At 37.1% G+C, this 14,886-nt stretch overlaps 1 protein-coding gene across 1 annotated transcript; it reads right to left on the reverse strand.

Annotated features, from left to right (window-relative positions):
• Window positions 1-962: 962 nt before the first annotated feature.
• Window positions 963-1,349, reverse strand: LOC124366813 (octapeptide-repeat protein T2-like). The gene has a single exon (XM_046823415.1). It carries the CDS (start codon window positions 1,347-1,349, stop codon window positions 963-965), a length of 387 nt encoding a protein of 128 aa, XP_046679371.1.
• Between the last annotated feature and the right edge of the window lie 13,537 nt (window positions 1,350-14,886).

The raw sequence follows: 14,886 nt of genomic DNA on the forward strand, positions 1-14,886 counted from the left end.
TAATTAATATCTAGTAAAATAACCGATATATTTTTTTATTAAAACTATCAGTTGAAAAATTATTTAGTTGTGGGTATTTTATTAAATTTTAGTTTTAATAATTAGCGTTGCAGTTTTGTGTATGCATTATTCAATTTAGAGTATTATCAACAACTCACATATAAATTTAGTGTATATATAAAAAAAAAAAAACATCTATAAAAACACATCAAGAGAAAATAATCTGATTATGAGATGGAGGGTAAATTTATTTACATTATAATTAAGTAATTATTTAAGTTGACGGGTGTTACTAATTATGATATTTATAACATAATAATATCACTTAATGTAAAAGAGTATCCTTCTTATATTAAACAAAATATGTAAAATTTTAGTTTTGTGGTGGGGTGGGGGGGGGGGGGGGGGGGGGGGGTATTTATTTATATAGTATTAGTTTTTTGGTGCAAGGTGCATTGATTTAGTTTAGAACTCTGTACATAAGTCTTAGTCCACTGCTCAATTTTTGTAATGATAGGTTGTAAATGTTGTGAGCCTGACCAGATTGGAAGAGCGGAACAAAGTACCGAATCAGGGCAGGGTAAATCAAGAAAATGATACACAATTGTCAACTTGGTGTCCTTCTCTCACGTCTCTGTCTCGCAATCCCTCTCGTCCTCTCTCCACGGTCCTCTCTCGCTAAGAGCTGCCTCCGCGTGCCTCCTCGCCGCCCCGCCTCCCCCCCCGCCTCACACTCTATCGTCGTCACGTCTTATCTCCTCTCTCCCCGCTCCCCTACTCCTCCGTCTCCTCTCCTCCTCACTCTCCTCTCCATCACCCTCGACCTCTCTCTCTCCTCTCTCGGGTCCCATCCGTTCCTCCCTCCCGCCATCCGCTCTCTCTCTCTTCTCTCTCTTCTCCTCCTCTCCGGCCTCTCTCGCCACTCCCCCCTCTCTCTCTCTCCCATCGCCCGTCCATCTCTCTCATCCTCCTCGGATACTCTCACATCCCCTCTCTTCGTTCTCCTCTCTAACTGCTCTTCTCTCCTCTCTCTCTCTCTCGCTCCTCTCTCTCAGCTCTCCGCCTCTCGTCGCCCTCTCTCTCTCTCTCCTCCCTGCTTCTCTCCCCTCTCCTCGCTCCTGCTTCCGTATGCTAGCTCCATCTCTCGTGCTCTCTACCTCAGGCTCTCCTCTTCCTCGCTCCCAACACTCGGGTCCTCTCTCTCTCATCCGTCTGGTCTCTCCTCGTTCTCTCCTCTCTGTTCTTCTCTCTCCTCTCCTCTCGATCCTCTCCTTGCTCTCCTCCTCCTCGCTATCTCTCCTCTTCTCTCTCTCCGCTCTCGGTCCACTGCGAATCTCTCTCTCTCTCATCCAGTCTCCTCTCTCTCTCTCGTCTCATCTCTTCGCTCTCCATCCCTCACCTCTCTCTCCTCGTCTCTCTCTCTCTCTCTCTCATCTCTCCTCTCATCCCGTCCACGCGCTTCTCTCTGCTCTCTGCTCTCTCTCCATCTCTCCTCCTACATCCCCTCTCCTTCTCCTCTCTCTCTTTCTCTCTCCTCTCTCCTCTCCCTTTCTTCTCCCTGCTCTCTCCTCTCTCTCTCTCTCTCCTCTCTCTCTCTCTCCTCTCTCTCTCTCTCTCCCTCTCGCTCGCCCTCCGCTCCTCCGCTCCTCTCCTCCTCCTCTCAAGGGCTCTGATCATTCTCCGTCACCAAACCTCTCTCTCTCTCCCTCTCTTCTCTCTCCTCACCTCTCTTCCTCCGTCTATCCTCTCTCTCCTCTCATCCACTCTCTCCCGAGGCTCCTCTCTACTCTCCTCTCGTCTCTCCTGTCCCCCCTCTCTCTCATTCCTCTCCTCTCTCTCCCCTCTCTCTCTCTCAGTCTCACACCCTCTCTCTCTCATCTCTCTTCTCTCTCTTCTCTCTCTCTCTCCTCTCTCTCTCTCTCTCTCTCTCGTCGTCATCACCCCGTCCTCTCTCTCTCTCTCCACCTCTCGTCTCCTCTTCTCTCTCACTCCATCCTCTCTCTTCTCCTCCTCTCTCTCTCTCTCTCATCTCCTCATCCGTTCTCTCGACTCTCTCTCTCTCTCTCGTCTCTCTCCCTCTCTCTCTCTCTCTCTCCTCTCCGCCTCTCTCTCTCTCTCTCTCTCTCTCTCTCCTTCTCTCTCTCTCTTCTCTCTCTCTCTCTCGAAGAACTCTCTCAAAGTTGTTAAAAAGCGTTTCTTCCACCCACTCCTTCCTTATTCGTAGACCATATCAGTAAAAAAAACTATCGGATTCTTAGGAATTTACAAAGTTACGCAAGAAGGGGTATCCTACAAGCCCACCAAAATTTTAAACGGAATTATTTTTGACATATATACATTTTTAAATATCTTCTCCTCTTTCTCAAACTTTAAAAATCCAACTTTTTTAATCTTCATCTCAAATATGTATAAAAACAAAAAGTCCCCAAAACCATTGTCTCACCAAAATCGAATTCCATGTTTCGATTCATTCCTATATGATAAATCTTGTGATAATAGTGTATCACTTTGAAAGCAGTATCAAAAATATTATTTTTCATCCAAATTTAGTGGAGAGGACCATAACTCCCAGGGGATGATTTTGGAATACATAATTAATTATGATACTATACAATTCTGTGCCAGCAATAGTTACGACGTAGATGAGTAAACGTTCGGATATATCACATTCGGGATATGACTTTAGAGTATTCGAGACCACGATGGTAAAGTACGAAGTAGAATAAAAGTTGCTGTAAAATTCGTTATTCAAATTTCATGACGTTTCACGGGGTTAAACCGCAATTAATGATGATGATGATTAATGAAATAATGAATTTTACGTTTTTTAACTATGCATGTAGCCTAAAGGCAAATTAAATACCTGTTCTGTTTTCATTCTTTTAAATTTTGAACAACCACAAGATTAAAATATTCTAATAAACCACGTCGAAACAAGTGTTTTATAACAGGACGCAACATTTATGTAAAATGTCCTATCTCGGAGTAAATAAATATTTTAACTATGAAAGAATTACAATATTTTTACCATTCTGGAAAGAGAGGCGGATACTCTACTCTTTTAAGCATTCTTCTTTTGTCCGTCCTCATGAGTTGATACAGTACAAGGTCGATAGGTACTGATAAAAAGTGCTACGGTCACAGACAGGATTTCAACCTGCGCTAGCGATAACTCAGATCCAAAGTTTGACGCCTTAGACCGCTCGGCCATCGGCACTTAAACCAAGGAACAATCAGTTAAACTTGCATAGTAGTTTTTTCCACCTGATAATGGCGTGAGATAACATTATAATAGGAAACGTCTTATCACTCATTTTTGAAATCTAAAATCAATTTCTAAACCGATAAACTAAAACGCCTAAACACTTAGTTCATCCTCTGCCACGCAATACAGTGTTTTCCTCGTCGGTGAACAAGCATGTACATGTAATTTATTATAAATTCCTGTGAGCCGGCGAGATAAGATTTTCGTTGGCGTGCGACTACTATAAATTGCTGCCGTTTCCGCCGTGCTTATTAATTACTCGTATTAACCTGTACCAGGCAACTGAGCACATTTTAATTAGGTTATCAGAACGAGAAAACGCCCACTCCTCCCCCTCCCTCGTTTTATACGACTTAAATCGTGTGAAACGGAAATAGTAGAATCCTAAATCAACGGCACAGAAACAAAAAGTTCTCACTGGACAACTCGCACGAGTTCCGATAAATTCAGTGTTTTCAAACGATAAAAACCGATTACACCATAATAATTATAGATCAAAAGTCGATTATTTATTTATTTTTCTATTTCAATGAATCAGGAAAAACATTATCTACAATACTTTTGAAAATTTAATTCTTTCCATAATTATTTTAAAATGTGTTCATGAAAATGCTATAAGTACCTAAGCATTTTACAACATTGTAATAACAATAATAATTTTATGGCTTTCGAACATGTACATGTTATAGCAATTGTCAAGCAAGAAAGTAGGCTAACATTTTGGATCTGTACATGTCATCTAGGTACTATACATGCATACAATGTGTTCCATCCATCCCACTGCTCGTTCATTCGAATTTCCCACTCTAGCACCAGCGTCAGTCAGTCAGCCAATCATGTGGTCACCCCAAACATATGCCGTGAACTCGTCTGTACTGCAAAAAACTTCTCAGATCGATGCGATTTCAGACGAGTTTTAAATGCCTTAGGCATTGCGGCACTTTTTATCAAATTTGGCAGTTTGTTGACAAATTGAGCTCCTGCCTGAGAAGGCAAACGCTCATGTACTTCCCACTCGTCCTGTGTCTCCCAGTTCGGTAGTTGTCCCTGCCTCAGTGAAGAACAAACCATCTGATCGTACATTCAATTATTGTAAACTATTTTTCAGGTACGTAAGCCATGAAATCATTAGGATACAACCAACTGAAAACGTGCAATGCATTCGAACGTACAGTCTTTGTACGCACTATCATCACAAATACTTATGGGTACGAAATTAACTTACTTACAGCTCTACATACAATCTATGCAATCGGATGTGTCACAGAGTGCACACGGCGCTTTAATGTGCGATACCGCCAGTACGATTTTCTTTGCACTCTTGTACGTAATTTTTTATATTGTGCAACACAACATAAAGAAATAAAAAATAGAAAAACAAATACATAAAGAAAGTCGCCTTTGGCCTCTCTTTAGAAGCGTTTTTACGTTGCGTATTTGGAACTATAAAATTCAACATTCGAAGTCTAACAACATCATTCCAGAAAAATACTGATATTACGAAAACCCATCGTGTAATCAATTGGCATTATTATTATTTTTTTGTAATTTGAACAATTACGTCATTTTTTTGTTCTTTGATAGGCCCAAGTCGGGTATAGATTTTGTTTGTTTGTTTTCTGGATGTATGATCCTGGAAGCGCTAGCCACGGGAGCGAGTTTATCACGTAACTTGAAGTTGAAAACTTCACTAATTAAGGTTGGGACACACATAACCGCACCGTGCCCGACACGTGAGTCGGCCGAGTGTCGGTGCGGGCTCGGCTCGGTTACCGTGAGGCCACATATTTCCGTATGCAGTCCGAGCGCAACAATCTCACTGTTTGTACTAGAGCATGTTTCTTTTGAATTCGAAGTGACAGATACTTAAAAAATATTCGGAAGATTAAGTATTGCTTGAGATAATTGTTAATTTCATTGTTGTTATTTTTATTAATCGCTGTGGTGAATGAAATATTGCAATGCTTCAGTAAAGCTTTGTACAATCAGCTAGTATGTAAAATTTGTAAATATCTTTATCTTGGTTATATTTTTTATCCCTATAATTCTTGTTCATTGTGTTTCATTGCAGTGAATTTTGGTCAAATACACTATAAACAATATATTTGGTGTTTTTTTGTATTAAACCCAAAAGCTATAGAGTTTGCCATGTTGCAAGCCCGTTTATAATAATTTGTAAAACATAGTAAATATTTGTAAAATATATACTGGAGAACATACAAAAAACAGATTTTACCAAATGTTTTTCTTTTATAGCTCCGAGGACAAATAATTTATTGCCAGAATTAGTCAAAAATAGTAGAAACCTAAATATATTTTCTAAAAAAATTAGAGTATGGTTGATCGGTCAAAATGATATTGAGTATATGTTTATGTATATGTTTGTTTGAGTATATGTTTTAAGATAATAAATTAGTGTATGGTTAGTCTTGTCTGCTAAGTTATAATAATATTTAAATAGACACATTAGAGCATTATAAAATAATTATTTATACTATAATATTTAATGTTACATGTGTAAAGCCTAATATTTGAATTAATTTTAAATCATGCATAAATCCTTTTTGTTTAATTACAGCACACTAGTTATACTAAATTTAAACTTTGTACGGTTTTAATTATTAACATTATTTACTACATAAGCTACAATAACTCACTTTTTATCATTTCATTCTTACTCGATTCCGCTATTTTTATTTTATACCCTTTTTGTAATATAGGATCCCCAACACAGGCACCAGGTACCTCTTATGGGGTTACCCAAAAATTTCCATTAATATGTAAATCTATTGGCCTAATTATTAGTTTAAAGAAAAGAAAGAAAAATCTAAAAGGATGTAACCATACTTTTTTATATTTTATTACTCTAAGTAATTACGAGGTAAAATAGAAAATAAAGTAAGTAGAAAAATCATCTTTTTGTATTTGTTATTTACTGCTATTGTAAATTCGATATGTTATAGTATTATTTATAGATATAAACATTTAAATTTTATAGCTCCTCGTAATATGATATATTTATTCCTGGAAAATATAAAAGCTTTACCAAGTTTATAGTTATTTTTACGCAGTCTAAGGAAGGCTGGTTGTTCAAACAAGAACAGTATAGACTACCTATTCAAAGTAGTGGGCTAAGGCGTGAACTTGTTGGTGGGGCGCCTCGCATTACTGCCCTTTCCATTGCATGGAATGTGCTTTGACGGGCGGAGGTGTTCTCCGCTCAGAGCCGCATGAGTGGAGCAAAGTGGCGAGGATGCCTTCAGTCTGGAGTGGCGACCTTGCAGCAACATTCACAACAATTCGTACACTTACAACTTACATACAATATTATATAAGTAAAGAATGCACCCATACCAACACATAAACCGACACACACTCACACACACAAGAAACCGGCTGCTCAAATCACGAAAACCTACAGACAGACAAAGTCTTTTTTTTTTCCTTTTTTTAGTTTTTTTCTTGACACCATTTATACTTTTACGGCCAATGTTAGGGACATATGATCAAGCACCTAAAAAAGAAAATATTTTCATTTCATTATTTGTAGTCTATTAATTATATAATGAGTAGAGCTACTATATTATATATTTAATTATTATGCTAGAACTTATAATATTTTGTCAATGTAGAAGATGTACCTCTGCACAGGCTTGCCTTTAGAGGTATATTATATTTCCCAAAATATAAAAAAAAGATGAATTATTTAGAGCTGGGGGAGAGTATTTTAAGTATGTTAGTTAACCAAAACGTGTTTTTTTATTTTTTATTTTAATTTTAGTACATTCTAGGAAAACAGTTAAGTTAAACTTTTAGATTATATTGATGTCTATGTAAATATTAATATTTTAATTTTGTGAGCTTCAATTATCTTAGTGTAAATCTTATAGCATATTTTTTCTGGTCGACACCCTGGCAGGTCAAGGACTTTATTGTATACATATCTGTTATTGTTTATTATGTATTAACTATGTTTTATTTTTGGGAAATAAATATTTTCTTTCTTTCTTTCTTTATTACTAAGCACTGGCAATAATATTTATTTGTAATATTCAGTTTGTTATTATGGGGAAATAAATGATTTATTATTATTATTTATTTTTAACATGGGTTTTTATTGCTTGAAAATCTTATTGTAAATAAAATATTTTTATTTTTACTTTATTGAACTGAAAAGAATAAAAAAAATGTTATAGAAATATTCTAAATATGACCATTACAAAATACCGGAATAAATTTGTCAAGTAACTTCAATACATCAAAGAAAAATAGATTTTCGCGCAAATAATTACATGCTTGTTATTTTTTAATTAATGAAAAATGTTTATAGATTTTTCATAATTCGAATTTAGTTGTTTAAAATCATTTAAGGTACAACATGGTTTTAAAATTTGTTGTAATAAGAAAATATGCACAATAAGAAAATATGACTAGTGTACTCTAAGGTAAGAAAATGTAATACTTTTAATAATAAATATGATTTTGTACGCGAACACAGGCCCCCCCCCCCCCACCCCCCCCCCCCCCCACCCCCCCCCCCCCCCACCCCCCCCCCCCCCCACCCCCCCCCCCCCCCACCCCCCCCCCCCCCCACCCCCCAATAATGTGTACTGAGAGTGACTCAAGAATAGAATTTGGAAGGTCTAATGGTTTGTTATTTAAGGAGTACTGACGGAGATAACCATCAACCTACCTAGGGTCTACTAGAGAAAGCGACATTATCATTAATGCACTGCAGATAGTAAAGAATACTTTTTAATTGATTTAATTGTATTTTTAAATGTATTAATCAAAATGTATTGAAACGTTATAAAAGACCGAAATAATGCATAATTGCTCCGTCTAGGTGTTAAAATTTTAGAGTTTTTAGAATTTTGGCAAAGCTTGAATAATTTTTGAAACAAGCAAATTCACAATAAGTGCCCTCATAAGGAGTTTCTTTCCTTTTATGCTCAATCACTAAGGAAGGTGTTTTTTTTAATGCATTCACCTTAATAAAATCATTTTAGTCAAGATAATCACTTATTTTACCACAGTAATCATAAAACGATCATATACACACAGTACAAAAAACTAAGAATAGCCTGTAAGGGAATTGGCACAGAAACATGACAGGACATTTGGCGGCAAAGCTGTGATTATATATTCTCACTAGGATCCAGCATTTTACAGCAATAGTTTCCAAGTAAAAATAGTACTTAAGGGGAGTCCGACTCCCATAAAGAACGCAATGTTAACTATATGTTGCATAACTTGAAAACTATTTAAGATAGCTTACTGATTTTGGTTTTATTTTGAAGATCATGTATTTTTCTACTACCGCCCTAGGAGAGGTTTTTAGTTTTTTTCTTTTAATAAATAAATTATGAATTTTTAAAATGTTTGTGTTTAAAAATTTAAAGTTTTAATATATAAATATTTTAAAATCAAATTAGGATAATTATATCCCAAAACCCTCTCCTAGGGCACTAGTATTTTAGCCAAGGAATGTGTGTTAAAAATTTGATTAAGATATCTCAATCAGTGTAGGTTTTAAAAACATTTAAGTTTCGGTAAACAGCAAAAAACAAAAAAATATATGTAATAAATAAATTTTCTTACGTAATAATGTCCAGCACAGTAACTAGGATTGTCTGGATCATCTTCTGCCTCATACAAGTACTCTAACTTCCTTTTGGCAACATTTCTTGACTGTAATTTTTTTTCCATATCGGAAACAGCTTTTTCAGCTTTGGAAACACGGTCGAAATCGAGACATCTTGCAGTTTGAAGTAAATTCCTTCCAATTTGTAGGCCTAAGTGTTCCATTAATTTTACTTTAGCTAAGTGTCCACTGTTGAATGTCAAAACAGCTTCAAATACACCAAATTTCAGGGTTTCAAGATTTACAAATGTTCTTTTAAGTATTTTACTCCAGATAACATTGTTCAAAGATTCATTGGGGTTTTGGGATTTACCTCTGAGACATTTTTGCAACAGTTCTGGCTTGGCAAGATCCCTGAATATAGGTTTGATCTCTTGAAGTATCACCTCAGGCAAATGGAAGTGCTTGGTGTGGTCATAGGTATCATTTTCACAGGTTGCTTTTATGAGTCTGACTATAGTAGCAGGGCTGGATCGACTTTTTGGTGTGCAAGGTTATTTTAAATAATTTTTTCACTTATTTAGAATTTTCTGCACCATAATGTGTTATATATCGTTAGAAAGAGGAGATTCCAAAGAAAAATAAAGTGTTATAAACTAAAAATCACACAAAAAAAAATTTTTCTTCGGTCAGGACGCCACTAGAGAATGTAAACAGCTGTAATATTGATTATTTGAACCAGCCCATAATGGATGGTTGAAACTGTCAATACTCTTGTGGGATTAAACAACTACAACGTTAGCACTTTTTTGGAACCACTTTCAGCCACTCCTCAACCGATTAATTGGAAAATAGTTTGCGCCTTTCAATCAAGTGTAATAATTTAACAAGGACAGAGAATTAGTTTTTAAATATTGTATTAAGCAGTACCAATGCATTAAAAAAGTTATTTTTACATTTAAAATTTCTGATCCTGGAGCTGAAAGGCAATTTGCATTGTATAAGTACATAATATGGTTTTTCTTAAAATTGGTAGAAACGTTTTTCTCGTAAGAAAGAAATTCCACTAATTTTAGGAGATGTTGAAATGTGATTGTACGAAAAGGGTTAAAAATATGATACGATATTTGCGATATGAGACATGTAAATAAATGATAAATCAGTTTCATCTAACCCTATACAGACCCTCAAGTCTGTATATAGTTGTCTGACCGTAATATAACTATTATTTTGATGTACCTATTATTTATGTGTCTGACAGTTGGTTTTAAATATACCAAGCCAGAAATAATATAATACGATACAAAAATATCATTATTTATTTTTCTTAACCCTTTTGATACCCTCTTATTTCGACCTCCACCAATTCACAGCTGACGATACATTTTTTTCTAAGGAAAAATTCCTGTACTGATTTCAAGAAAAATCAGGTTGTGTGCTTACACTGTACATATTAGCTTTCGGCTCCTGAACTATACATTTTAAGGATAATTATATGAATGTTGTTTTTTCTACAATATCACACATAATAGATATTTCTCTTCTTCATTAATCCCCACGGGGTTGTTCTGGTGTGTAATCCTCAGAGTTAACAATATAAAGTGTTGGCACATCATTAGCTACCTCCAGAGTATCATGTTTTATGTGTTAATTATTGTTATATAATTTACTCCATGTAAACATAACTAGATTATCTGTTATTTTTAAAGAAGATATTAAGTAATTGTTTATACATTCTGATTGAATATTTAAGGTTATCTAGTTGAATTTTGTTGATTAAAGCCTTAGTTTGTAAAAAGGTTTTCTTAGTTTCATTACAATTATAATTATATTACTAATTATACCTAATTCAAATATAGAGATCCGAAGGTTATATCTGTACTGGTAAATAAACTGTCAGAGACTGTGTAATAAAATTAAAATATTTGAGACAAGACCTCTTTACATTAAGCCCTTGAGGCCAACGCTCCAAACAGAATTTTAACAAGATAACCCAGCTTGGAAAAGCTTTGAACTGCTGTTTTTTATAATTTCCAGAATGGTTTTATTTTGTCAAAGAGAATCAAGCCTGTGAAACACATTTTATTTGAAAAGAACATGCTTCCCTTTGAATACAGTGTAGAGTACATTTATACAAATTCTACTTTTCATCTCTTTACATGGAAATGACTTGCTAAGAATTTGTTATTACTGAATTAAAGTAGTTTTGAAAAGAATGTACTGTTTACATTAAGCTTGTACTTATTTATTTCTTACTTTTTGTTTAGTATAATTACTACATTACTTTAATACAGCTAACAGTTTTTTTTGCCCATTAAGAAAAGTAATTTTTTGTATTTGTGTTAAAATGTTTAGCTAGTGAAATTTTCAGACCTAATTTCTTGTAAATCTATAAATCTCTATGTTATACCCGTTTTTATTTAGATAATGAAATTAAATATAAACTTTATGATAAAATTCAACAAAACCAGAAGGAAATATAATCAAATTGTAAAAAATGTAACCTTCCCACCATTATTATAATGCAAAAAATGTAATCCAAAAAGTTTAATTTCCCTTAGGTAAAATTTGACACAATCTATTTGCCAACAAATACTATGGATAATATATTGCTTAAGTGCCATTCCAAATTTTACTTTTCCTAATGATCCTATTTAGTAAAATGCCTATTTGGTACAATTCGGGAAAATCCAACTTTTTTCTAAACAAATATACAAAATACCTATTTACAAACATTAATTAATGAACCAGTTAGTATTATAGCAAACAAAGTCTATCCACCATCATGAAATATTCCAAATACATTTATATACCATTGTAATTCTAAAAAGGGTAATCAATGCATTGATTGCATTTAGTTTTCTATCATTGAAGATAATTGGATATCCTAGTTAAATGTCTGTTCTGAATACAATAAGAATACACTGGAATCGATTGCATACTCCTAACTTGTCCAGGTGCTAGACAAGATGAACCTGGCGGTGGAGGCGATGTTGATGCCCGAGATTGCATACTCCTAACTTGTCAAGGTGCTGGACAAGCTGAACCTGGCGGTGGAGGCGATGTTGATGCCCGAGATTGCATATTCCTAACTTGTCCAGGTGCTGGACGAGCTGACCCTGACGATGGAGGTGATGTTGATGCCTGAGATTGCATATTCCTAACTTGTCCAGGTGCTGGACGAGCTGAACCTGGCGGTGGAAGCTATGTTGATGCCCGAGATTGCATATTCCTAACTTGTCCAGGTGCTGGACGAGCTGAACCTGACGATGGAGGTGATGTTGATGCCTGAGATTGCATACTCCTAACTTGTCAAGGTGCTGGACAAGCTGAACCTGGCGGTGGAGGCGATGTTGATGCCCGAGATTGCATATTCCTAACTTGTCCAGGTGCTGGACGAGCTGAACCTGACGATGGAGGTGATGTTGATGCCCGATATTGCATATTCCTAACTTGTCCAGGTGCTGGACGAGCTGAACCTGACGATGGAGGTGATGTTGATGCCCGAGATTGCATATTCCTAACTTGTCCAGGTGCTGGACGAGCTGAACCTGACGGTGGAAGCGATGTTGATTCCTGAGATTGCATTCTCCTAACTTGTCCAGGTGCTGGACGAGCTGAACCTGACAGTGGAAGCGATGTTGATGCCCGAGATTGCATATTCCTAACTTGTCCAGGTGCTGGACGAGCTGAACCTGACGGTGGAAGCGATGTTGATTCCTGAGATTGCATTCTCCTAACTTGTCTAGGTACTGGACAAGCTGAACCTGACGGTGGAGGCGATGTTGATGCCTGAGATTGCATATTCCTAACTTGTCCCGGTGCTGGACGAGCTGAACCTGACGGTGGAGGCGATGTTGATTCCTGAGATTGCATATTCCTAACTTGTCCAGGTACTGGACAAGCTGAACCTGACGATAGAGGTGATGTTGATTCCTGAGATTGCATTCTCCTAACTTGTCTAGGTACTGGACAAGCTGAACCTGACGATGGAGGTGATGTTGATTCCTGAGATTGCATTCTCCTAACTTGTCTAGGTACTGGACAAGCTGAACCTGACGATGGAGGTGATGTTGATGTCTGAGATTGCATATTCCTAATTTGTCCAGGTGCTGGGCGAGCTGAACCTGACGGTGGAGGCGATGTTGATGTCTGAGATTGCACATTCGTAACTTGTCCAGGTGCTGGACGAGCTGAACCTGGCGGTGGAGGCGATGTTGATGCCTGAGATTGCATATTCCTAACTTGTCCAGGTGCTATCGTCCTAAACCAGCAACTATCGTCCAATTTCAATTCTTCCAGTTTTCAGCAAAATTTTTGAAAAGGTTTTCTGTGAAAGACTTGAAAGCTTTCTAGAAAGCAATGAAATTCTAAATCCTGAACAATTTGGCGTCAGGAAAAAAAGATCAACAATTGACGCTGTAAACAGTCTTTTGAACAATGTTGTTGATGGCTTGGAAAGGCGAGAACAAGTGCTCAGCATATTTATTGACCTATCCAAAGCATTTGACTGTGTGCATCATGAAACACTGTTGCACAAGTTACAAAAATGTGGCGTTCGGGGTCTGCCAAACGCGTGGCTTGCTTCTTATCTTAAGAATCGAGATCAATGCGTGCAGATTTCGAATGTCATCTCTAGTAAAATTAAAATAGCCCACGGTGTCCCTCAGGGTTCTATTCTTGGGCCTATTCTTTTTTTGGTTTATGTCTGTAGACTTAACTCAGTGATCCAGCATGGTGATCTGATTCAGTATGCCGACGACACGACTCTTTGCTTCAAAGGAAAAACTACACAAGATTTGGAAATCACATCATTTGTGGAACTGACTTCATGCATTCAGTATTTTACTGACAGGAATTTGAAAACGAACCAATCAAAATCAAATGTCATCAATTTCTGCCTAAGACCTAGGGAATTTGCAAGGCAACCTGCTGTATTTGTGGACGATGTCCTTTTAGAGGAAACTGGATCCACGAAATTCCTGGGGATGTAAATTGATCAAGGTCTGACCTGGGACAACCACGTTAACAATATATGTGCTAGAATTACTTCTGGCATATTTGCCTTGCGAAGCCTAGCTAAATACTGTTCCCCTGAAGTCTTAATGACGGCATATTTCGGTCTCATATATCCGCACTTTGCGTATGGCTTGAGACTGTGGGGGGGCTGTGCCAAACACAAGATGGAACGCGTTTTCAGGCTTCAAAAAAAGGCAATTAGAATTATTGCAAAGTTGAATTACAGAGAGTCGTGTAGGGACTCTTTTAGGGAGCTAGGTTTGCTAACATTGCCCTGTCTCTATATGTTTCATGTGATCCTGTACTGTCAATCGAAGTGCACTTTAGTCCGGGGCAGGGACTTTCATCAGTATGAAACTAGAGCCAGGGACAACTTTAGAGTCCATAGTCATAGACTGGCGGTATCTCAGCATTTACCGCATCAGGTTGGCGTCGGCTTAATCAACAAGCTCCCTGAAAGTGTAAAAAATGCAACTAATCAAATCCAATTCAAAACTCGTCTCAAATGCCTGTTGGTGTCAAAAGCATTTTATTCGCTAGAGGAGTTTATGATGAGTCGCTGGGATATCTAAAAATATCTTAAATTACCAAAATTTAAAATCTGGATCCAAAGATAGTGTGAATTAGTGTGAATGAGTGAAATGTAAGTCTGACTGTGTGTGAGTGTGTAGAGTATTTGCTGTTTGAATATATGACGACTGCTATACAATGTTATATATTGTCTAAAAGCAATAAAGAAATGATTTGATTTGATTTGCTGGACAAGCTGAACCTGACGGTGGAGGCGATGTTGATGCCTGAGATTGCATATTCCTAACTTGCTCAGGTGCTGGACGAGCTGAACCTGGCAGTGACGGCGATGTTGATGCCTGAGATTGCATATTCCTAACTTGCTCAGGTGCTGGACGAGCTTAACCTGGCAGTGATGGCGATGTTGATGCCTGAGATTGCATATTCTTAACTTGTCCAGGTGCTGGACGAGCTGAACCTGGCAGTGACGGCGATGTTGATGCCTGAG

This window comes from Homalodisca vitripennis, chromosome 7 (genome assembly GCF_021130785.1).
Source record: "Homalodisca vitripennis isolate AUS2020 chromosome 7, UT_GWSS_2.1, whole genome shotgun sequence".
Lineage (NCBI taxonomy): Eukaryota > Metazoa > Arthropoda > Insecta > Hemiptera > Cicadellidae > Homalodisca > Homalodisca vitripennis.

Bases quoted from the DNA above. Each gene is read 5' to 3' on its own strand.
- LOC124366813 (XM_046823415.1), bottom strand. From the start codon at position 1,349: ATGAGAGAGAGAGAGATTCGCAGTGGACCGAGAGCGGAGAGAGAGAAG.